Raw genomic sequence first — 22,551 nt, forward strand, 5'->3', positions numbered from 1 at the left:
ATGCAAGTATTATCAATCAATCAAATGATCAATCAAACGATCAATCGATCAATCCACCTTCCTTCATGGGTAGCACAGTGACCTAGGTGGTAGCTTTTCACGTTCGGCTGTGTTCGACCTGTGTGTGTGTCTCAAAACGAGAAAACTTGTTGCGGACATATGAAAATATTTCATTTCATTTCCTAGTTTTTATTTAATCTCAATGGCTGTTCGACCATATGGCCGCTTTTAACAATGTCCAGTTCATTATGGACGGGGTCACAGATATTAAGTTTGCCGCTTGTCAGTTCACACTGAGGCAGGCCGCATTGTTTAATACTAAGTTGTAAACTATAAACAATCATCATAAATTGTAAACTACTGTATAAACAATACAATAAACAAATAAATAAGTAAACAAATGCATAAATCATTCAGTCCAATAGATATCTTTAAAGCTGAAGATAGACATGGCAACACCTGTTTTCTGTAGCACCTATTTTCTACAGTAACTGTTGAGTAAACAAGGATCCCCACTCTGGCTTTGAAAGGCCCTGCAAGCTGTCCCCATGAGAGCCTCAACAGAAGATGCCATGGCTACAGATTAAAGCCTATAACATATTTAGTATTTTTGCTGGCTATCAGAACACTACATTTCAGTATTTCTTGCTTAACAGGGTATTATAACCCCAAATCTTCAACTCTCAAGTGAGAAACCCCTTTTCTTTCTTGTCAAACCAAGTCATCTTCCACTTCTTGACCTTGAGGCAGCCTGTTCCTTGACCCCAGCGCCAGTCTTAGCCGTGCCCAGAAGAGCGCCCTCCCCGCGGGGTCGCCCGGCCACACCAGGTAGGTTTTCCTGGACATGAGCCTCTGCAGCAGGTGGTAGCGCGACAGCTGCGTGACCGGGACGTCCTCCAGGAGCACCAGGATCAGGACGTCCTCCCCCTCGTCGAACAGCCTGTGCCGCGCCAGCTTAAACTCCAGCGTGCACCATCCGCTGGCAATGAACCTGGGGCAAGGTGGTCTGTGGTTAGGGTTGTTGACTTATAATGGAATCTAAAGGTTCTGGGTTCAAATCTCTAGCAAGGTGGTCTTGTCGTTAGGGTTTGTGACTTGGAATCTAGCATTTCTGGGTTCAAATCCCTGGGTTCAAAGGTCTTGTGGTTAGGGTCTGGAATCAGAGTTTCTGGGTTCAAATCCCTAGCAAGGTTGTCTTGTGGTTAGGGTTTGGAATCTAGCGTTTCTGGGTTCAAATCCCTAAAAGGTGGTCTGGTGGTTAGGGTTTGGAATCTAGCGTTTCTGGGTTCAAATCCCTAGCAAGGTGGTCTTGTCGTGAGGGTTTGGAATCTAGCGTTTCTGGGTTCAAATCCCTAAAAGGTGGTCTGGTGGTTAGGGTTGTTGACTTAAAATGGAATCTAAAGGTTCTGGGTTCAAATCTCTAGCAAGGTGGTCTTGTCGTTAGGGTTTGTGACTTGGAATCTAGCATTTCTGGGTTCAAATCCCTGGGTTCAAAGGTCTTGTGGTTAGGGTCTGGAATCAGAGTTTCTGGGTTCAAATCCCTAGCAAGGTTGTCTTGTGGTTAGGGTTTGGAATCTAGCGTTTCTGGGTTCAAATCCCTAAAAGGTGGTCTGGTGGTTAGGGTTTGGAATCTAGCGTTTCTGGGTTCAAATCCCTAGCAAGGTTGTCTTGTGGTTAGGGTTTGGAATCTAGCGTTTCTGGGTTCAAATCCCTAGCAAGGTGGTCTTGTCGTTAGGGTTTGGAATCTAGTGTTTCTGGGTTCAAGTCCCTAGCAAGGTGGTCTTAAGCTTGTCGTTAGGGTTTGTGACTTGGAATCTAGCATTTCTGGGTTCAAATCCCTTACAAGGTGGTCTTGTCGTTAGGGTTTGGAATCTAGTGTTTCTGGGTTCAAGTCCCTAGCAAGGTGGTCTTAAGCTTGTCGTTAGGGTTTGTGACTTGGAATCTAGCATTTCTGGGTTCAAATCCATTACAAGGTGGTTTTGTCGTTAGGGTTTGGAATCTAGTGTTTCTGGGTTCAAATCCCTAGCAAGGTGGTCTTGTGGTTAGGGTTGTTGACTTAGAATGGAATCTTATGGTTCTGGGTTCAAATCTCTACCAAGGTGGTCTTGTGGTTAAGGTTGTTGACATAGAATGGAATCTAAAGGTTTAGGGTTTGAATCCCTAGCAAGGTGGTCTTGTCGTTAAGGTTGTTGACTTATAATGGAAACTAAAGGTTTCGGGTTTGAATCCCTAGCAAGGTGGTCTTGTGGTTAGGGTGGTTGACTTATAATGGGATCTAAAAGATCTGGATTTGAATTCCTAGAAAGGCGGTCTTGTGGTTAGGGTTATTGATTTGAAATCTAAAGATGGTTTAAGGGTTGTTTACTTGGAATCTAAAGGTTCTTGGTTCGAATCCCTAGCAGCAGTGTTTTGCCCTTGGGGAAGGTTACTTGATAAACCTATTTCCTCACTCGACTCGGGTGGAAAATGAGTACCTTGCTTTGGTTAGGGACGTCCTCTCAGATGGGACTCATCCCCTTTTCGAGGTGAGCCATATCTCGAGCACGTTAAAGAACCCACCGCAAAAAAGTAGGGGTCCTTCCGGATGTGAGTAGATCAAACCTTACAGTCTGATCTTAGTAATACACAGTTTGTACTTACTGTACAAAACTCCTATGTTACACCTAAAAAGGTAAACTTAGTATCTTACACCTTTAGTCAAGACAACCCTAGTCACAAGATCACCTTGCCACCTTAACCTTTCTTTGTAATGCAATGAAATGAAAGGCAGTTTAATGGTTATACAAAACAAACAAACCAACAAACCTCTTGGTCAGCAAGCAGACTGTTTTCCTGCTCTGCTGGATCCCCTCCACGATGTTGTCCACTATGTCTCTCCCCGCTAGGAAGTCGCGGTCGGCGATGCAGAGTCTGTAGTGCGGCCGCCGGTCCTCTAGGTTGGGGATGAGCTGGTTCTGGACCCACCGCAAACTTTCGCAGTTGTAGGACACAAAGGCGTCGTACACGATGTGTCGGTTTCTCCTTGGCAAGGCCTGGTAGCCGCGAGCTTTTCCACGGAGGTAGAGAAAGCAGTACTGTAGGTAGGGGTGGTATCTGCCAATAAGGAAGGCCATGGTTGTGTACAGGAACACAAGCGTGGACATGACAATACACATGTAGTAGGCTGTGTGGAAGTCACAGTCAAGTTCAAGATCAAGCAGAGGAACGTTCTTGAGTTCTCCAGGAGCAAAGCAGGTGTAAGAGTTCTTGAGAACAAGGCTCTTTATTCTCACAGCAGTTGTGTTCTTGATCCATTGAACGAAGCCCCTGAGACCACAGGTGCAGGAGTATGGGTTGTGCGACAGGTCCAGGAGGTGGAGATGGTGGAAGTACAGGACTGTACGTGCCTCGATGGACAAAATAAAGTTTTTGGTCAAATTTAAGGTTTTCAGTGACATCATGGGGAAGAGAAGGTGTGGTTTTATGCTGTCGATTTTGTTACTCGAGAGGTCAAGAAACTGTAGCCTTAAAAGATCTCCGAAAGTCTTGACGTGAAGGCTATTCAGGGTATTGCCATGGAGATCAAGATGGGTCAGCTTTCTTAGATACCAGAAGGCCTCCTTGGGCACGACGGTGAAGTGGTTCAGGGACATGTCCAGCCGTTCCAGCTCCGTTAGGTTGTGGAAAGTCCAGGACCTGAATGGGTATGTTATGGCATATATTGCAGTTGAGATGTCTACCTTTCTGATTATAAGAACTTGGAGTGATTTCTGTGGTATAAACATGAACTCTTTTTTCCCATTGTGGCCCCGAAGTCGACACCCAGTCAAATCCATGACTTGCAAGGATGCTGGAATTGTCTTAAGAGTGTTTTCAAGGCTCTGACCTAAGATGTTCCATCTGGAATATAGCTTGTTCAGTCGAGGCAGGTATTGAAAAATGCCTGAATATGCGCTAGAAAAGAGTGCTGCATTGTCGTCTATGTTCAGTTCCTTTAGATTCTTCAGTCCTTGAAAGTGAGAAGGCTCGAAAATAGTGATTCCATTGTTTTCTAGGTTCAGACTCTCCAACTTCTGCAACGTTTGAAAGTTCCCCGGTTGTATTCTTAGATTGTTTCCACCAAGGTCTAGCTTTTGTAATGTTAAGGATATTGGAAGGAAGACTTCCTGGTTCACAAAAGTGAGGTCATTCAGAATAAGATCCAGGCATGCCAGTTTCTCCAGGCCTCTGAATGCTCCAGCCTCTATGGTGGATATTGGATTTAGGCCAAATTTCAGTTCCTTCAAGTTCGGAAGCCTGGCAAAAACATCGTTTTTAAGCGTTTTTATTCCATTGTCTTCAAGATTCAGTGTCTCCACAGATTTAGGCAGGCAGGCTAGAGTTCCTTTCTCGGGTGTTCCTAAACCGATGGCAACAAGGGAGAGGGAAGTAACAGCGCCGTTTTCCAACTCGCTGAGATGTTGCCAAAAGTCTTGTCTTGTCCCTATTTTGATTGCAGATAAATCCAGTTTCCTAACGCACTTCAGTTTGGATAGGGCTCCCCCCTGTAGCTGTGCCAGAGTTGGTACGGTCCCTGCTATGGAGAAATGCTCCAGGTTGAGCTGTGCCACGGTTTGGAGATCTTCTGCACTGATGTAGGATACAGGGTTGGTGTACAGAATGATTTCTCGTATTTGGTGCAGTTCTCTGAAAACTTGCAGTTTTATAGAGGAAATGTCGTTGTGACTCAGTCGAACATACCATAAACTAGCCAGTACTGTTATCCCCTTGGGGATTTCAAGAAGTCTGTTCCAACCTAAGTCCAGCTTTTGCAACAATCGCAGAGGAAAGAAGACCTCTCTGCTCAAGGCAAGAATGTTGTTAGTTGACAAGTCCAGCGTTTGCAAGTGGCCAAGACCCACGAAGGCATCTTCTTCAATGAGCTCCAGCTGATTATAACATAACCGCAGCTCAAGAAGATGACTCAGGCCGTGGAAAGAGTTGTTTGTTAACTCCCGGAGTTGATTGAAGCAGAACTGAAGCGAAAGGGTGGTGTTCGGCAGGGGGTGAGGCACTGACCTGAGCCGTAATGCCTCACAGTTCACTTCTGTGGAGTCCACGATCTGGCACGGGATCTCAGGCCTGGTTGTTGAAGGACTCCCTTCAGCAAACTCCTTAAGGTGTAGCACAAGAAGTAGCAGAAGAACAGGACTCATCTTTGTGGTCTTTTCTTGAGACGGTCTCCCAGTGTGCACCTTGTATCTTCCGATGGCTGACTGGAGTCCCTTCTTATTGCTCCAGCCTGGTTTGTCTGCCCACATACGTTAAACTGTGTAGTCAAGTTCTCCTTGCCTACTAAGAATGACTCATACATGTTCCTGTCGTGTATGGCCACTGTCAAATGCTGGTTACTGTAAAATGTTTAATTGTTGCCAGATTTCAGAAGTGAAGAATGATGGTATGAAGACAGATACCATTCTTAGAATAAGATAGATTGTATGTGATACTACATATGTTGCTCCAAAGAAGAGAGCTGATTTTATGATGGTGGATTGTGTTGAAAGTATACTGAATCATGCATCTGTATTGTAAGAGAAATGCTCGGTGAACGTTAGTGCATGTACAGTACTGAATTGTGCTGCGAAGGACTCATGCCAAAGTTGATTTCCTTTCCTTAAGATCAGTCTATCATGGGACATCCTGCCTGGCTAGCCATGATTTCAGGAACCGAAACCAGTAAAAGGAACTAGTTCAAGTACCTAGCAAAATGCCATTTGAAGGAAGCAATTCCAATGACATTCCCATTTTCGGGTTCCTTCTTAAACTTATAATGTACAGTAATGTACATGTAGTTATTTACTATATGTAACATTTGTGTTGTTGTTATTGTTGATGATTGTTATCTTGTCCCTAATTCAATGACAACTGTAAGTTATAGAACAGTGAAGAATAGAATACATCCACTAAAGCAAGCATAGATCACTCGCAGAACACCATGATAGTACACAGTAGTGTGTCCTCACCTTCGTTTCCGTACTACATTCATAAGTAGATGCAGAAATGTTTGTGGTTGTTTTATGTTTGTGGTTTTCGCGTTAAGCTCTAAAATTCCATGAACTTAAAACCACCACGAAATTGTTTGCCCTTCTACCCCCTACTATTGTCTCAAATGCGAACTTTAAACCACCGCGAACACCCCATTTCCTCGCGAAATTAAACAAGGTGAACTTAAATGCATTTACAAGGGAATTTCGTTATCGCTATTTCTGCCTTGTATGTGTTCAGCACGTGTTCGGTACCTGTAGAGTTCTACAGAACTGGCAAGATGTATGGAAATGTCCATGTATCAGTACCATCTCCTTACCGTTTCTTCCTTGCTTTTTTTTCCAAGCTCTTTGTGACTAGTAGGGTTTTACAGAGAATCAGGCCAGGCAAGGTATACCTGGACATATCCGTGTGGTAGTACAGATACTATTTCCTTAGTAATACCATTTTTTCCTTGTTGTTTCCTCAGCTTGTGTTTGGGACGAATGGAGTTCTACAGAGCATCCGGCCAGGCAAGGCGTATGTGGAAATGTCCATGTGATAGTACAGAGACTATTTCCTAACCATTTTTTCCTTGTTGTTTCCTCAGCTTGTGTTTGGGACGAATGGAGTTCTACAGAGAATCGAGCCAGGCAAGGCCAACATGGAAATGTCCATGTGATAGTACAGATACTGACTATTTCCTAACCGTTTCTTCCCTGTTTTCCCCAGCTTGTGTTCGGGACCAATGGAGTTCTACAGAGCCTCAGGCCAGGCAAGGCCAACATGGAAATGTCCATGTGATAGTACAGATACTGACTATTTCCTAACCGTTTCCTCCTTGTTTTTTTCCCAGCTTGTGTTCGGGACCAATGGGGTTCTACAGAGCATCAGGTCAGGCAAGGCCAACATGGAAATGTCCATGTGATAGTACAGATACTGACTATTTCCTAACCGTTTCTTCCCTGTTTTGTTTTTTTCCCAGCTTGTGTTCGGGACCAATGGAGTTCTACAGAGCATCAGGTCAGGCAAGGCCAACTTGGAAATATCCATGTGATAGTACAGAGACTATTTCCTATCCGTTTCTTCCTTGTTGTTTCCCCAGCTTGTGTTCGGGACCAATGGAGTTCTACAGAGAACCAAGCCAGGCAAGGCCAACATGGAAATATCCATGTGATAGTACAGAGACTATTTCCTAACTGTTTCTTCCCTGTTTTCCCCAGCTTGTGTTCGGGACCAATGGAGTTCTACAGAGCATCAGGCCAGGCAAGGCGTATGTGGAAATGTCCATGTGATTGTACAGAATGATACTGACTATTTCCTAACCGTTTCTTCCCTGTTTTTCTCCAGCTTGTGTTTGGGACCAATGGGGTTCTACAGAGCATCAGGCCAGGCAAGGCGTATGTGGAAATGTCTACCATTGACGTGGAGACGGTACAAGATGTAGCCGAGGTAAGAAACTGTGCCAAGATGTCTTAAACATCAGTTCTAACATTGTAAGGAAATCGGACTTACCCAAATTTGCTGCTGTGCAACTCCAACTGTTACAGTAAAACTGAATCCAAAACATGAAGTTTGTGACGTTATGACTGAAGTACTGTACTAGATGTAGTGCCTTTATAAAGGTCAGAGGTACAGGTCTGGAGTAGTGGAAAATGATTTCTACTTTGAATTGATAAATGCTGAAGTTGCACAGTCAAGGGAAAATTGGGGTAAGTCCAGTTTCCTTCAGGATTAGATCTACAGTTTAGTGCATGTCATAATGACTTCTACCAACACGGATGAACTTTCATGTGACCTACTGATGTCTGTGCCACTTCCAGGTCACATTTGTAGTAAATATTGCTTAGTCAGAGTTGACTTATAGTGCCCAAATTGTGTCTCAACATAAGTGTACCTCAATTATTGGTGTACCTCGATTATTGGTTGACATGATTTCAAACTTTTGGGTGGAAAGTAAGTTTTAAGTTGATGTAAAGGTGCAGTTTATCACTGGATGGGAGACAACCTCTTGTGTTGTTGCCTTGTTTTACTGCTAACAGCACCCTCTAACAGTCAAAAATGGTACTGCAACAAATCAGCTTACTGGCCGAAGGAAGCCACCTATCATATGCAGCTGGTACTGCAAGAAAAAAGTTAAAATGCAAAGATCATACAAATGTATATAAGATTAGTGACAAAAAACACAACAATCAACATAATTAACATTATAGGAAGATAGGTTTTAGGCCCCTTGTGGCTTACTATGGTACTGCAGCGAAACTTCCGTTTTTGATATATCATTTTATTACCTTTTTGTTTGTCGCAGAGTATCGAGTCTCGCGGAGGGCGGTTCCTGGAGGCTCCCGTCATCGGCACCAGGAAACCCGCGGAGGACGGCATGCTTGTCATCGTTGCCGGGGGCGATAGATCGCTGTTCGACGACTGCGAGTCCTGCTTCCTCGCCATGGGGAAAAAGGCCTTCTACTTAGGTGGGGTTCAGCCGCACTTTCAACTATGTGTAAGAATGTGTGACGCAATGGTAGCCGTTGCCGCAATGGAACGTAGAATGCTATATGTTGTTTATTTGTTTCTATTTCTTTCGTACGTTCGCCGAACGTAAACGTTCAACGTGCGCGTTCGGCGAACGCCCTTGCTTGAATAAAGACAGTTGATTCTGAGGATTGATCGCGTCAAGACGTGTTTTATTTAGCTGCGTGTTGTGTTTTGTCTTCCGTCGTTTCGTCATCTTCATAGTCACCCCGCCAGCAAGATCATTACAAAAGGAAGGCTACCATCCCCGCTTCCTTACATATGCACACAGGCTGTCTCCGGCTTGAGATTTCTTTTCGTCCCAGTCATTGTTTGGGAGCTCATGTTGTTGACCTGGCACCAAAAATGTGTCCGACAAAAGTGCAAGGTAGCTGGTAGTCAACATGGGATGTCTGAAATGATGGTTGGTATTTTTACTGTACCGGTCAAAAGCGATACCAGGATAAAGCTGGTAGCTACAATAAAGTATGTGTCATGGTCACATTAGACCCACAGTAAAGGGTCCAAGGGACCGCAAGTCTGAAAGGATGGCTGATATTTTTACTGTTCCAGGTGGCGAGTGTCTTGGTCACATGGCTTCAGTGAAGGGTCAAAGGTGGCATGGCTAGAAGTCTTTAGCAATAGAATAGAACTTCATATATAAAGACCTATATATTATTAATAATATATTTAGTAACACTTTTTAAACCGTAACTGTTCCAGGAGAGGTAGGGAGTGGCACCAGGATGAAGCTAGTCGCCAACATGGTCCTGGGCAGCGTCATGGCGGGCTACGCGGAGGGCATGTCGCTAGCGGAGAGGGCGGGGCTGGACCTCCAGACGGTCCTGGATGTCTTTAAGGAGGGGCCGCTCAACTGTGCCGCCGTCAGGTCAAAGGGCGATGGTGAGTCTGGACACAAGTTATTTTGACTTGGTTTTCAGACATTTTAGAGAAAATTTCAGCAGGTCAAGATGAAAATAGAACGGGGTGTAAAAATTCTCTTAAACTGTTTGTACCAAGGCACAGATTCCCCCCAGACTCTGTTTTCTTGTTGATTTTCCAGTTCATTTCTTTTTTATTCCAAGAACTAGCAAATTTAGCATGACCCTGGGGTATGATATATAACAGATTCAGGTTTACTTTGTGTTTTTTTAAAAGCCAGATGTTCAGAAAACTTAATGAATGTCCACCTCAACATGGAGATTTAGAGCTATGTAACAGCCTCATGATTAGTCAGCAGTTTTCGTATACTGAACCCACCCAGTACGGACGACTCAGCAATTGTCGTGTACCAAACCCACCCAGTACCGACAGACTCAGCAGTTGTCGTGTACTGAACCCACCCAGTACCGGACGTATGCAGGATATGTAGTATTGATGTCGGGAGGATCACAACAGTCCCAACCCCTGCACACAATACAAATCAATACCAGCTTACGCTTGTGTGCAAATCTGCTGACGCCAGGCTGGTTGGTACTGTAACTCAGCTAAAACATGCATAGTTTCAAACATTTGGAGTCCCCAGGTTATTGTGAATCGAAATACAAGTTAAAAGTTTCGAAATACTTCAGAGTTTTTTACTCATGCAAAGTCAGTGCTATTGCCAGATCTGGTGGTTTGGAGAAAAAAAGGAGTTTTAAACTACATTAAGGTTTGTAAGGAATTAGGAATTTTACACAATAAAAGTCAGTACTCAGTACAATTAGCCACATCTGGTGCATTGAAGTCAATATGCAGGGGAAGGGATGCCAGCATCTCAAGCTGACTTATTCCAATACTTATTCAATCATTTTGACTGTGTTTGTACATGATGGTACATTGTACTATATTACATGTAGGTAGGCTAGTGGTCATCAACAGATTTTGACCCGAAAAGATATTACACTACTCTAGCTGAGTTTAGTGCATAAGGACAGCAAGTTGCTACTGTATGCATTTAAGTGTGCATGGTTTTCATTTCCCGGTAGGAAGAAAATGGAGTGTTTGCGGTGGTTTTGCATTTGAAACAATAGTAGAGCTACAGCTTATGTAATTGTATAATTGTATAGGTTTAAATGTTTGTTATACCTGATGTAAATATTTCTGTGGAGTGAGAGCTAGAAAAGGCATCATGCCTGTTCTCTCACCCCTTCCACATCTGTGGTAAATTTTAATAAACAAATAAACAAATACAGTCAATGGTGGGCAAAAAGTTTTGCGGTGGTTTTAAGTTCGCACTGAAGTGTTCACTGCGAAAATCACGAACATAAAACCACCGCAAACATTTCTGCATTTACAGTACTAGCAAGGATTCGGGGTGTACAGGGGTGGTGATGCTAGGCTTCAAGCTGAGTTATTTCTGTACAAAACCTGTACAGTTGACAGTACATGACTGTTAGTTTTAGGTAGACCAGTATTAACCAATATATGTACACCAAAGTGTACCCATCCTACAGTACCCCTGCGGTGGCACTTGACCAAGTTTCCAGCAGTTTTGCTGATCTGCGTTTTCCCGGTGTCCTTATCCCGTCGAGTGTCCTCCGGACCCGGGGTGAAGAGCACTCCACAACAAACCGTCACGGAGCTTCCCTTAACAGATCAATGCTTTACATTGATCTCTCCTCACACTGACAACCTGTCAGCACATTGCCCTGCTCTTGTTCTGGGGAAGTGTTAATCACTCAACAATTGACGTCGTCCAATTGACTCCACCAGAGTTTGACTCAATGCAGAGGCAGGGCTCGAAATTACGTTTTTACCATTGCTGTTACAATTCCTGAATACCGCAAAATGAATTGGATGAAATTGGCTAAGACTATAGGCTAGCCAATATCAAGTCCAAAGTTTATTTAATGCCAATGCATTATTATTAATACTACTGCTGCATTAAACGTGTAATGTCTTATTTGTAATCCAAGTGTGATATACTTTGTGTACAGAAGGCACAGATCAGCCTTTGGCTGCAGCGCCTTTTCTTTATAAAAAAAAACATTTTAATTGATTGATTGATGATTTTTTCGGGAAACATGCAGAGTTACCAGTCCTACACCATGTACCGCCCCTCATCCCTGCTGAAAAAGGAGATTTCTGAAATATGGCTTAAACTGAGAGCCACACCTTAAACAAGTTAACCTTCTCCCTGCTGCCTAACTCTGTAACCAATAGGGAATGGGGTGCTAAACGGCTACTTCAGAGTGCTATAGGGTTAAAGAACCCACCACGCCTATCACAAAGAGTCCATGCCACATATTCAATTTGAAAACTTGACGGGGAGTGTAGATAAATTCTTTCAAGAGTCGTTTCAGAAGGCATCCTCTATATTTCATCATTGACTATGAGGTTGTTTGATTCATTCTGTATTACATGTATGTAACATTCTACTTGGATATCTAACATTCACCGAGAGTTGATCAACCTCACAGTCTTGTCTTACGCAGCCTCTAGACTACTTACTCTAAATGCATTTAAGTTTGAGTGATTTTTATTTTGCACTAAGACTTAGAGGAAAATGGAGTGTTCGCTGTGTTTTTAAGTTCACGGCAGTGCTATAGTCACATACTGCAACAGTATTGGACAAAAATGTTTGCGGTAGCTTTAAGTTTGCGGTGAAACGGTCGCCGCGAAAACCGTGAACATGAAACCATCGCAAGCATTTCTGCATTTACAGTGCTGTACAAAAACTGGTGTGTGTGTTACGCCTGATGTGAAACAAACACGGTTGTTACATCACAGTGAGGGTGGCTTTCATAACACTTTCAGGTAGCAGCTGTTTGTGGGTTAGATAATGAGTTTCTATTTCTGCGAGGGAAAAAGCTCACTCAAGTTGATATGTAAGAGCTATATAGTTTATTTACATAACAGTGTTAGGTAAGCCCAGGCACATGGTTAGCAAGAAGTCAAGATGAAACGAAAGAAGGAAAACTTGAATCCGACTATATTCACTGCCTATGATCTCGATGAAAGTTAGATATCCAAGTAGAATGTTACATAATACAGAATAAATCAAGCAACCTTAAAGTCACTGATGAAGTCTTGTTGATGCCTTCTGAAAGGACTGACTCTTCAGAGAATTTATGTATCACTCTCTGTCAGATATATTTTCTATATTTTCAAATTGAATGTGCGGCCTAATGCTCATGGCTGTTTGTATCTTCCTCTTAAAAACAAGATAGAAAATTAGAAAATACACAAAACAATGTCCAATATGCTTACCCAAAGAAGGGCCCGGTGGAGGCTACTTTTAATTAGGGTACCCACTTGGAGTATTACATGATTGAGACCCTCAATCATGTAATGGAAAGAGCTAGTGGCTGCATAAACACTATGATCACAAAACTGCAGTTACCCGGCTACAGAGGTCAAGGTAGACCAAAGAAATCCTGGATTGAGTGTGTTAAGAAGGACATTACAGAGTGCGGCCTCACCAACGTGGACCCGCTGGACAGAGCCGCTTGGAGGCGCTGTGTGAAGACTGGCCGACTGCTGCCTACCCCTGTGTCAGGGAACCCCGCAGCAGTATAATCTAATACTGGATACTACTACTACTACTAGACCCTAACTGTTAATGTTCCCCTGTGTTTCAGCCATCCTCCACAGTAGGTTCGAGCCTTCCTTCCCGCTCAAACACCAGCAGAAGGACATGCGTCTGGCGCTGGCGCTCGGGGACGAGCTCAAACAGTCGCTTCCCGTGGCCGCAGCTGCGAACGAGGTCAGTCAAGGGCAGAATTTGTTCTCTACCCCAGAAGGTTGTGTTTTCAGTAGCGTTGGTGTTTGTGGCTGTGTATGTGTCTGTCTGTAAACATGATACTGTAATTCTTGATTTGTTAACTGTAAATTAATTTTAGCTACTTCAACAGTCACTAGAATTTCATCATCGCAAATGTTGGATCACTAACATTTGGGACAGTGATATTTGTTCCCACCTTTACAATTAAATAAATGGCTGCAGCTGCAAACGAGGTCAGTCAGGGTCATAGTTTATTACTGTAAATCCATTTAATATTGCAGTTGGTAATTTTAGCGGTTGGGGGAAAAGGGAGTAGTTCACTGCATTTGATTTTAACGGTGGGAAAAAAACATCACTGTCCCAAATGTTAGTGATTAAATATTTGCGATGATGAAATATTAGCGCTTGACTGTAGCTAAAATTAAGTTACCATTCAACAACAAATCAAGAATTACAGTACCTTCCCCACAAGGTTATATTTTCGGTAGCGTTTGTGTTTGTGGCTGTAGTTTATAGTGTAAACATGATAACTTGAGAAGGCGTAGATGGATCGTCTTGATACTAAGTACGTGGGTAGGTCTTGATGACATCTCGAGATGATAACAATTTGTTGTTATATTTTGGTTTTTGTATATTTTGATCTGAGTCTACTCCGGTCACCAAATTGAAACCGTAAGCAGCTAGTTTACATGAGAAGAAGTGTCACGGGGTTGAGCCTCCTTTGCTGTTTGTTAGCTGTCCAATGACAAAGCAGGTACATGAATGAAATCAATGTGGCAAGAATTGTATCATTGATTACAAGCATTGTTGACATCCCTACTCAGATTCATATCTGCACTGGGAAAAATAAACTCAGGTAACAAGGCTGTTTTTCAGGTATCCCTGATATAAAAATCTACAAACACAACTAGCACTCAGATTCAGAAATGCAATAAAAACCATCCACCATCACAATCGTAATTAAACATAAAATTCCCACATAAATGAAAAGCAAAACTACTTCCAGCGTAGCGTTCTCCCCAGAAACTTAGAGGTCAGTCACCTTCAAATGGGTCAACTTTTGAACCTTTGAAGGCCAAATCCTTGAAGGCCAAATCCTTGAAGCCCAAGTCCTTTCCACTTTAAGAAAACGTTTCTACTTCAAGTGAATCATCCCTTTACACCCCTTTTACCGCAGGTAGATCCAGGTTGTATCCAGCTATAGATTAGGCCACAGCAATTTTATTCAATGGTCCTTAGTTTGATGTCAAATACCACAATCAGCATGAAAACAGAGTCTAAGGGAAGAGTCTGTATTTTGATGATAACTCCATGTTTTGAACTTTTGACGGCCAAAGTTTCCACTTGAGAAATCTGCCTACTGTTAGTAAATTGTCCCTTTTAATCCCCTTTTTATAGACCCAGGCCGCATCCAGACTATAGATTAGGCCAGAACAATTTGTTTTGTTCGTTCTTGAATTTGAAATAATAATGCTGATAAGCTGGAAGATCAACATGTAAACAGACTCTGATGAAAAAGTCTTTTCCTGGTGAAATGAATAACTGAACTGAACGCACAGTTTCAGGGATTGACGTTTCAGGTTCAAGTTTTCCTCTCAGCTCTTTGTTCTCATTTTAATCTCTTCTGAAATTTTTACTCCCAGAACTGCTGAAATGACTTGATGCGGCCCCACACTGTAAATGCAGAAATGTTTACGGTGGTTTTATGTTCTGGGTTTTCGCGGCAACCGTTTCACCGCAAACTTAAAACCACCGCAAAGATTTTTGTCCAATACTGTAGCAGTATGTGACTATAACGCTGTCACAAACTTCAAACCACTGCAAACACTCCATTTTCCCCTAAGCCACACAAATAAAAACAATAAAAACCACACAAACTTTAAATGCATTTACAGTATTGGTATATCAAGGGATAGTGGCGTTTTCTTGTGCGAGAAAAAGTCTTTCCTTGCAATGTGTTTGTTACATAAGTTCCTCTGATTACAACAGACATTCAGACTACCGAAACATTGGCAAGTCAGGTCACACCGATTTATTTCCTCGGTTCTTAGACATTTTAAAAGACAGTGAAAATTATGAAGTGGTTATAAGATTAAAACAGAAGGCAGGGAGTAAAACTTGCATCTTGCTACTGCATGGATTCACTACCTGAAATTTTTGTACACCAAGGTACTGCCCTCAGACTCTGATTAAACTTGAAGTTCAATTTAGCATTATTTTTCAAGATCTGAGAACCAACAAGTTAAACTGGTTTTGCCTAAGAAAAACTCTGATAACAGTGACTTTTCACTTAAAGCTTGGCATGAGCATAGCTTTTGGGACAAATTTCAATATTTGAACCGTTTAACCCAAATCCTTTCTACATCTTTGCGTATTCTCCCCTTTCTGGTGGATCCAGTTTAGATCGTTGACAGGTCACGATGAAAAAGGCTTTTCGATCCTCCAGCCAAAATGATGATTCTTCGACAACACTTGCCTCAGGTCTGAACTGCTACCTGCCGTTCTGGGATCGTGTTGAAAAACATGCAGTGCTTGAATCTAAGCTATGTGAAGACTCTCTGTAGTATTCTCATCACAAACTTGACGTGACACAGCCTTGGAGGCTTGTGAAGTTCTCACAGTGATGGGTACGCACCTGACAAGCAGGTGACAAAGTGTGTGTTATGTCAGGTGTCTCCCCCCCCACCACAAGAATGGTAGAGCCCAGGACCTAGGGGTTGGATAGCCCTGGGCTGGGGTGAGATATATATGGGAGAGGGAGTTCTGAGAAGTGCCTGTGTGTGACCAGTACTGGAATAAAGGAGTGTGCATCGTGATCTTTGGTGTTCGTTTGATCATGTTTATTTGGACCTGTTTCAATGGCGCTGTCGGTAGAATCGTTGTCACATATGTCTTATCACAGCTACCGGTAGATAAGGAGAGTCTTTGATGCATCAAGTAAATCTCAGCTGTATTGTGATAGAAAAGGTTGCCATAAATCCTTGTGTACGACCAGTCAATGGTGGAAATGGCCTGGGGGATAGAGTGTTCGTCTTGCATTCAGAAAGTCGGAGGTTCAAACCTTGGCTGGGTCAAACCAAAGACTTGAAAAAATGGTACAGATTTTCTCTGCTTAGCAATCAGCACTCATGACTAGTCCCTATTCAAGGGACCTGTGTGGCCCAAGGGCTATGGAAACAAAGATGGGCACTGTCCCTATACACAGAAAGGTGTGGGAAGGGTGCCCGTCTTACACATGTAGTTTCAAAGAAAATTGTTCAACAAAAAAAAATGTTTTGAATTTGACTGCACAAAGTCCTTTAGATTCTCGTCACAAGCATAAGATGACAAGGCCCTGCAGGCTTGTCAAATTCTCCAACAGATAAGTATCAACCTGTAATGTGTTATGTGCTTTAGATAACATTTTCAGCTTCCGTCCAACATTTCTCTACCAGTATCTGAATCCTTTCATATTCGTGTCACAAACGAGACGCGGCGTTGCCCGCAAGGCATGTCAAACCCTGGCGGTGATAAGTACCGACCTGGCAGTCAGCTGACACAGTGCACACTGCAGGGTACCTGAGGTGCCGTGTGGATGTCTCCCCTGTACCCTGAGGTGCCGTGTGGATGTCTCCCCTGTACCCTGAGGTGCCGTGTGGATGTCTCCCCTGTACCCTGAGGTGCCGTGTGGATGTCTCCCCTGCACCCTGAGGTGCCGTGTGGATCTCTCCCCTGTACCCTGAGGTGCCGTGTGGATGTCTCCCCTGTACCCTGAGGTGCCGTGTGGATGTCTCCCCTGTACCCTGAGGTGCCGTGTGGATGTCTCCCCTGTACCCTGAGGTGCCGTGTGGATGTCTCCCCTGTACCCTGAGGTGCCGTTTGGATGTCTCCCCTTTACCCTGAGGTGCCGTGTGGATGTCTCCCCTGTACCCTGAGGTGCCGTGTGGATGTCTCCCCTGTACCCTGAGGTGCCGTGTGGATGTCTCCCCTGTACCCTGAGGTGCCGTGTGGATGTCTCCCCTGTACCCTGAGGTGCCGTGTGGATCTCTCCCCTGCACCCTGAGGTGCTGTGTGGATGTCTCCCCTGTACCCTGAGGTGCCGTGTGGATCTCTCCCCTGCACCCTGAGGTGCCGTGTGGATCTCTCCCCTGTACCCTGAGGTGCTGTGTGGATGTCTCCCCTGTACCCTGAGGTGCCGTGTGGATGTCTCCCCTGTACCCTGAGGTGCCGTGTGGATGTCTCCCCTGTACCCTGAGGTGCCGTGTGGATGTCTCCCCTGTACCCTGAGGTGCCGTGTGGATCTCTCCCCTGCACCCTGAGGTGCTGTGTGGATGTCTCCCCTGTACCCTGAGGTGCCGTGTGGATCTCTCCCCTGCACCCTGAGGTGCCGTGTGGATCTCTCCCCTGTACCCTGAGGTGCCGTGTGGATGTCTCCCCTGTACCCTGAGGTGCTGTGTGGATGTCTCCCCTGTACCCTGAGGTGCCGTGTGGATGTCTCCCCTGCACCCTGAGGTGCTGTGTGGATGTCTCCCCTGTACCCTGAGGTGCCGTGTGGATGTCTCCCCTGTACCCTGAGGTGCCGTGTGGATGTCTCCCCTGCACCCTGAGGTGCTGTGTGGATCTCTCCCCTGTACCCTGAGGTGCCGTGTGGATGTCTCCCCTGTACCCTGAGGTGCTGTGTGGATGTCTCCCCTGTACCCTGACAACCCCTGCAGGGGAGAGATACCTCTCAGGAGCGTTCAGAAATGTCAACTCAGAAATGACAGCAAAGATGGAAGGGAACACAAAGAACCATGGGGGTGTAACAATTTTTATTACTTGAAAAAGATATAGGAAAAAGACCCAAGAAAGTCAACAAAAATAAAAATTGCACAACAAGATTGCTAAAATATAAGATGTAAACATAAGTACATGATCAATTGTATAATCAATCCAACATGTTACATAAATCCACCACTTAAAAAAACATAGGTTTGAGAGATCTCTAGTGCAGCACCCCCAGGTATGCACAGTTTACAAATGTAGATATACAAGAGTGTATTATACTGGTGGACGTTGGGTCGAAGAGCTATTTCGACATAATTGTTTTCAGGGTACAGGAATTATGTACCCCGGTGGACTTATATTAGTAGATGTTACATTAGAAATTCAGAATCCAATCCAGAATCCACTCCTAATCAGTACTTGTTTCCCTCTGCAGATGTTCAAGAGGGCGATCTCTCTGGGGAATGGAGACAACGACATGTCTTCAGTCTACAGAGCCACAGCCTTGTGAGGGACGTGCGCAGACTCTCCGCGACCAAATCCTGTCACCTCGGTAGAGACCATGGATAGAGACAACGAGACGGGGCACCAAGAGAAATAGTTTCTTCTCACACAACCACATTTTCCTTCTTTCCTGGCCAAGATTTTGGCAGCCTTTCTGCTGCCTTGTTCAAGGACTGGGCAACTCTGCCACCTGTAGTAGGAGATACGGACTCGGTCATGGTTTAACAGGGCTCCAGCCAGCACCTGTCATTTGACAGAATTTTGCTGCGAGTGACTGAAAAATTTAGATTCCATTCTGTCAGCCTTGAAAGACAAAAGAATGTTTGATAAAGACATAGAAACATCCAAATTTGAATGAACCATGAGGGGAAGACATTGTTTTGTTGTCAGTGATGGAAATATGCAGTATTTTTAAGACAATAGGAATCAGGATAACAGAAAAAATCATTTGGAGCTGGCCAGAGTCCTGTGTTTGAGACTGCATTTTCATTGCAAAAGTACCACCTACAAATTTGTAGTGGCGAGAGGTAACAGAGTTCATTAGTTCCTGAGAAAGGCAACAGACAGGTTACCAAAATACTTGCAAGGAAGAAAAGAACATTTGGATGTGAGACAAGTATCTCTTTCTGCTACCCAACGATGCTATTTGCGGACAAGACTGAGCTCCTGGCCCATGCAACAAAAAACAAGGGACCGTTGTATATTCCAATAAGTACTACAGGACAACTTGTGTAATTTTCTTTTAGAACAGAGTCAGTCTGTGAGAATTTCCAGCTAGATAGTGACTTGTACTACAGGGATAGTGACTTGTACTACAGGGATACTAACTTGTACTACAGGGGTAATGACTTGTACTACAGGGATAGTGACTTGTACTACAGGGATAGTGACTTGTACTACAGGGATAGTGACTTGTACTACAGGGATAGTGACTTGTACTACAGGGATAGTGACTTGTACTACAGGGATAGTGACTTGTACTACAGGGATAGTGACTTGTACTACAGGGAAAATAGTATTCTCAAAGATACATGTAGGGGCAGAAGTGCAGCCAATTATTCTTCTCGTTATGATATTACTAGTAGTACTAATGTTTTTGTAGAAACTCGTAAGAAGCGTCTCTAGTTTCAGTGTTGTACAACATGGTAAAATTGTGAGATTGATGAAGTTAGTGATGTCCAATACTGTGCCCTGTTTCTAGAATTCTGACACCAGCAGCTTGATAGAGACAGATCCAAACAGTTACAAAAAAATGTAAGACTGAAAAAAAGTGTTAAATCTTGTGAAGAGTACAAGATTTATTCCTATGAATATGATCCTTTTCAAAGTATTTGGCTGACAACTTTCAGGAGAAAAGGTTTGTGCCTGTGCATACCATAAAGCGTGTCTACTTGTATGTACATGTATGGATGTAAAGAAAGTTGATGACGTAGCTCGAAGTCTTTTTTTTTTAATTCTTTGGGCCCAGTTTTATCTGTAACATGTAATCTCAGACACCCAAACAAGTTTGTTTAGTTTGTGAACTAGTGTGGATACACGGCAGACTGTACCATGCCGATACGTTTAGAGCACGGAAGTATTGCACAATCATTGTTAATCATTGTAAGATTGAAGATTTAGGAAAATATTGATGAATACTTCTGATTGGCAGCTTTGTGTATCTCAAAAGGGGGAGAATTAGGGGCTCTGTGATATAAATATGTTCAGTTCCGTTGCTCAAGTCACACATAAGTATACTTATAAAAAAAAGGATTATTGTCAGTACGAAATCAATGGTTATCGAACTCATGTACTTTTATTGTATAGCTGCACTGAAGACATGAAAAGTGTTTTTCTCGTACAGTGTACATGTTAAACTACTATGTGAAGGCTTTGCTTTCTGTTCGTCACAGTTTACTGATAACCTGCTATTGCACTGAACTAACGCTAATCAGTTTTCGCCTTTGTTGTTAGAGGGAGATTTATAATCAGATAACAGGTCAGATCAATGAACAGAATTCTAGGTAGTTGTGAAAGATTATTATGATTGCATCGTTGGATATCAAGAATGTTGGAAAAAATCGTTTCTTTGATGAAAAAGCCATCAATTCATAAATTGGACTCAGCTAAAGAAGCCCCTCCTCATCATACTGTGTACTGAAATGGTTCTAGATACTCTATGAAAGTGTAGAATTTGATTTTATTTGGATGGTTTCAACAGCCAAATTCTTTTTTTTTTCTTTCATTGAAATGGAGGCAAGAAAAATACAGAAGCACGGAATTAAAACCTCCAGATGTGCTTCCAGGCTTCTCTAAGATTTGCCTGGAGGACTTTCATGGAATAGAGTCAATGAAGATGTCGGGAGTGACGTTACCTTTTGGCCAGCCAAACCGTACCCTGTAGCGTGTGTGTGAGTGGAGGTGAGAGTGGTCGCGTTGTGGTAGGTAAACCCCGTGTGTGGATGACGTTTTGTAAGTGTACATGGAACCTGTAGCCAAGTGTCATTTTTAATAGATTCGTGAATTGTTATTATTATTAACAATGATACTTATTTTTTAGAAAATTCTCCACCTAAGTGTATTGAAGTGTGCACTGAGACTACAGGTATATATAGTCAGTATAAGTAGTACGTTTAGTTCACATGTGTGCAAGATAGACCATACTTACGTTGAAGAAGCTGTAACTAGTACTAACGTTACAGAGTATATTCTAACCTACGTTGTAGTAGACATAAGAATGGTGACGTTCACTGGTCGAACCACCTGCCGTTTCTGTTAGACATTGTTACGTGGTAGCATTTGTACAGTAAGAAAAACCTGGAAGGGACCGAAATGTCATTACAGTTCTCTTCGTAAAAGTGCACTGGCTGTCGTCTCAATCTGTGTTTCTATCTTAGGCATGCAGATGGCAGACTTCACCCCCTTACCCATACTGCTTTGGCACAGTTTGTGACCATTCAAGTTCAACTGACAAATATAGCAGCACTGTCTCTGAGGATGTTTGGCAATGCTGCATTGTGTATATTGAGAATCACAATTTGGAAACAAACCAACACACACACCTATACACATAGATATGTACATAACATTACATACCGAGAGAGAGAGAGACTCAGAGAAAGAAAGAGAGACTATCAGAGCTAGGACATTATATAGGGTTGGTAAGAGAGACAGGGAGAGACAGAGATAGAGACAGTGACTCGGAGAGAGAGACTCGGAGATTAATAGAGTTTAGAGATAGACTCAGACTGAGAAAAAGATACTTGCAGAGAGAGACCCAGAGAGAGACGATAGAGTGCGCTGGCTGTCGTCTCAGTTTGTGTTTCTATCTTAGGCATGCAGATGGCAGACTTCACCCCCTTACCCATACTGCTCTGGCACAGTTTCTGACCAGTTCAACTGACAAATATTGCAGCACTGTCTCTGAGGATGTTTGGCGACGCTGCATTGTGTATATTGAGAATCGCAATTTGGAAACAAACCAACACACACACCTATACACATAGATATTTACATAACATTACATACAGACTCAGTCAGGGAGAGAGAGAGAGAGAGAGAGACTCAGCCATGGAAATTTAGAGAGAGACTCAGAGAGAAAGAGAGACTGTCAAAGCAAGGACATTATATAGGATTGGTAAGAAAGACTCAGGGAGAGAGAGACTCGGAGAGAGAGACTCGGAGATTAAGGCCCAATTTATACAGAGTTTTTTCAGATATCTAAAAATCCGCCGACATCTGAGCCTTAGATATCTGGACGCATTTATACACACCGACAGGAAGTACCGCAGGACTCACGCAGCGCGCTGATTGCACTCGTGACCCTATTTAACCTTTTGCGCGCGTTTCAAAATGGCGGGAGAACCGCCTGTGTTTTTCGTCATGATGAATATGGTATTCTTTCTTTATCTGACTCGCGTGTGGCTAAACATGAGGCAGCAAGCAAGGGTTGAGCGTAAGAGGCGTTTGAGGTACCGAGGAAGACGACAGCGACCGGTCAGAATCAACGCTGCGTTCCTACTCGCTGCCCTTGTCGCGGCGGAGGGGGGAGGGCCGATCCACCGAACGATCTGGCATCACGAAAGAAGTCCGTCGTCCGTTTGGGAACAAATGGTCCTTGATGCTAA

General features: G+C 43.5%; 2 protein-coding genes across 5 annotated transcripts in view; one reads left to right on the forward strand and one right to left on the reverse strand.

The window, feature by feature from the left end:
- LOC136436115 (uncharacterized) overlaps positions 1 to 21,285 on the forward strand; it is a 50,945-nt gene extending 29,660 nt beyond the window's left edge. For 2 of the 4 annotated variants that reach the window (XM_066429857.1, XM_066429860.1), the window contains 5 exons: positions 7,333 to 7,434; positions 8,291 to 8,453; positions 9,217 to 9,396; positions 13,056 to 13,180; positions 18,378 to 21,285. In XM_066429857.1, coding sequence (XP_066285954.1) covers positions 7,333 to 7,434; positions 8,291 to 8,453; positions 9,217 to 9,396; positions 13,056 to 13,180; positions 18,378 to 18,452 — 645 coding nt within the window. In that variant the 3' untranslated portion in view covers positions 18,453 to 21,285. Of the gene's footprint in view, positions 1 to 6,838; positions 6,877 to 6,967; positions 7,006 to 7,332; positions 7,435 to 8,290; positions 8,454 to 9,216; positions 9,397 to 13,055; positions 13,181 to 18,377 lie in introns of all 4 variants that reach the window. The other 2 variants (XM_066429859.1, XM_066429858.1) reach the window with 2 other exon arrangements.
- On the reverse strand, positions 712 to 5,915 carry LOC136437108 (toll-like receptor 13). Its single transcript, XM_066431584.1, has 2 exons — positions 2,806 to 5,915; positions 712 to 991 (listed from the first exon to the last, which is right to left on the reverse strand). The coding sequence occupies exons 1-2, from the start codon at positions 5,277 to 5,279 to the stop codon at positions 712 to 714; spliced, it is 2,754 nt and encodes a 917-aa protein (XP_066287681.1). The 5' UTR covers positions 5,280 to 5,915.
- Positions 21,286 to 22,551: the final 1,266 nt, after the last annotated feature.

The sequence above is a fragment of the Branchiostoma lanceolatum genome, chromosome 6, assembly GCF_035083965.1.
Source record: "Branchiostoma lanceolatum isolate klBraLanc5 chromosome 6, klBraLanc5.hap2, whole genome shotgun sequence".
NCBI lineage: Eukaryota > Metazoa > Chordata > Leptocardii > Amphioxiformes > Branchiostomatidae > Branchiostoma > Branchiostoma lanceolatum.

Bases quoted from the DNA above. Each gene is read 5' to 3' on its own strand.
- LOC136437108 (XM_066431584.1), bottom strand. From the start codon at position 5,279: ATGTGGGCAGACAAACCAGGCTGGAGCAATAAGAAGGGACTCCAGTCA. The intron at 992-2,805 runs GTTTGTTGGTTT...ACCTTGCCCCAG, and splicing joins GTCTGCTTGCTGACCAAGAG to GTTCATTGCCAGCGGATGGT.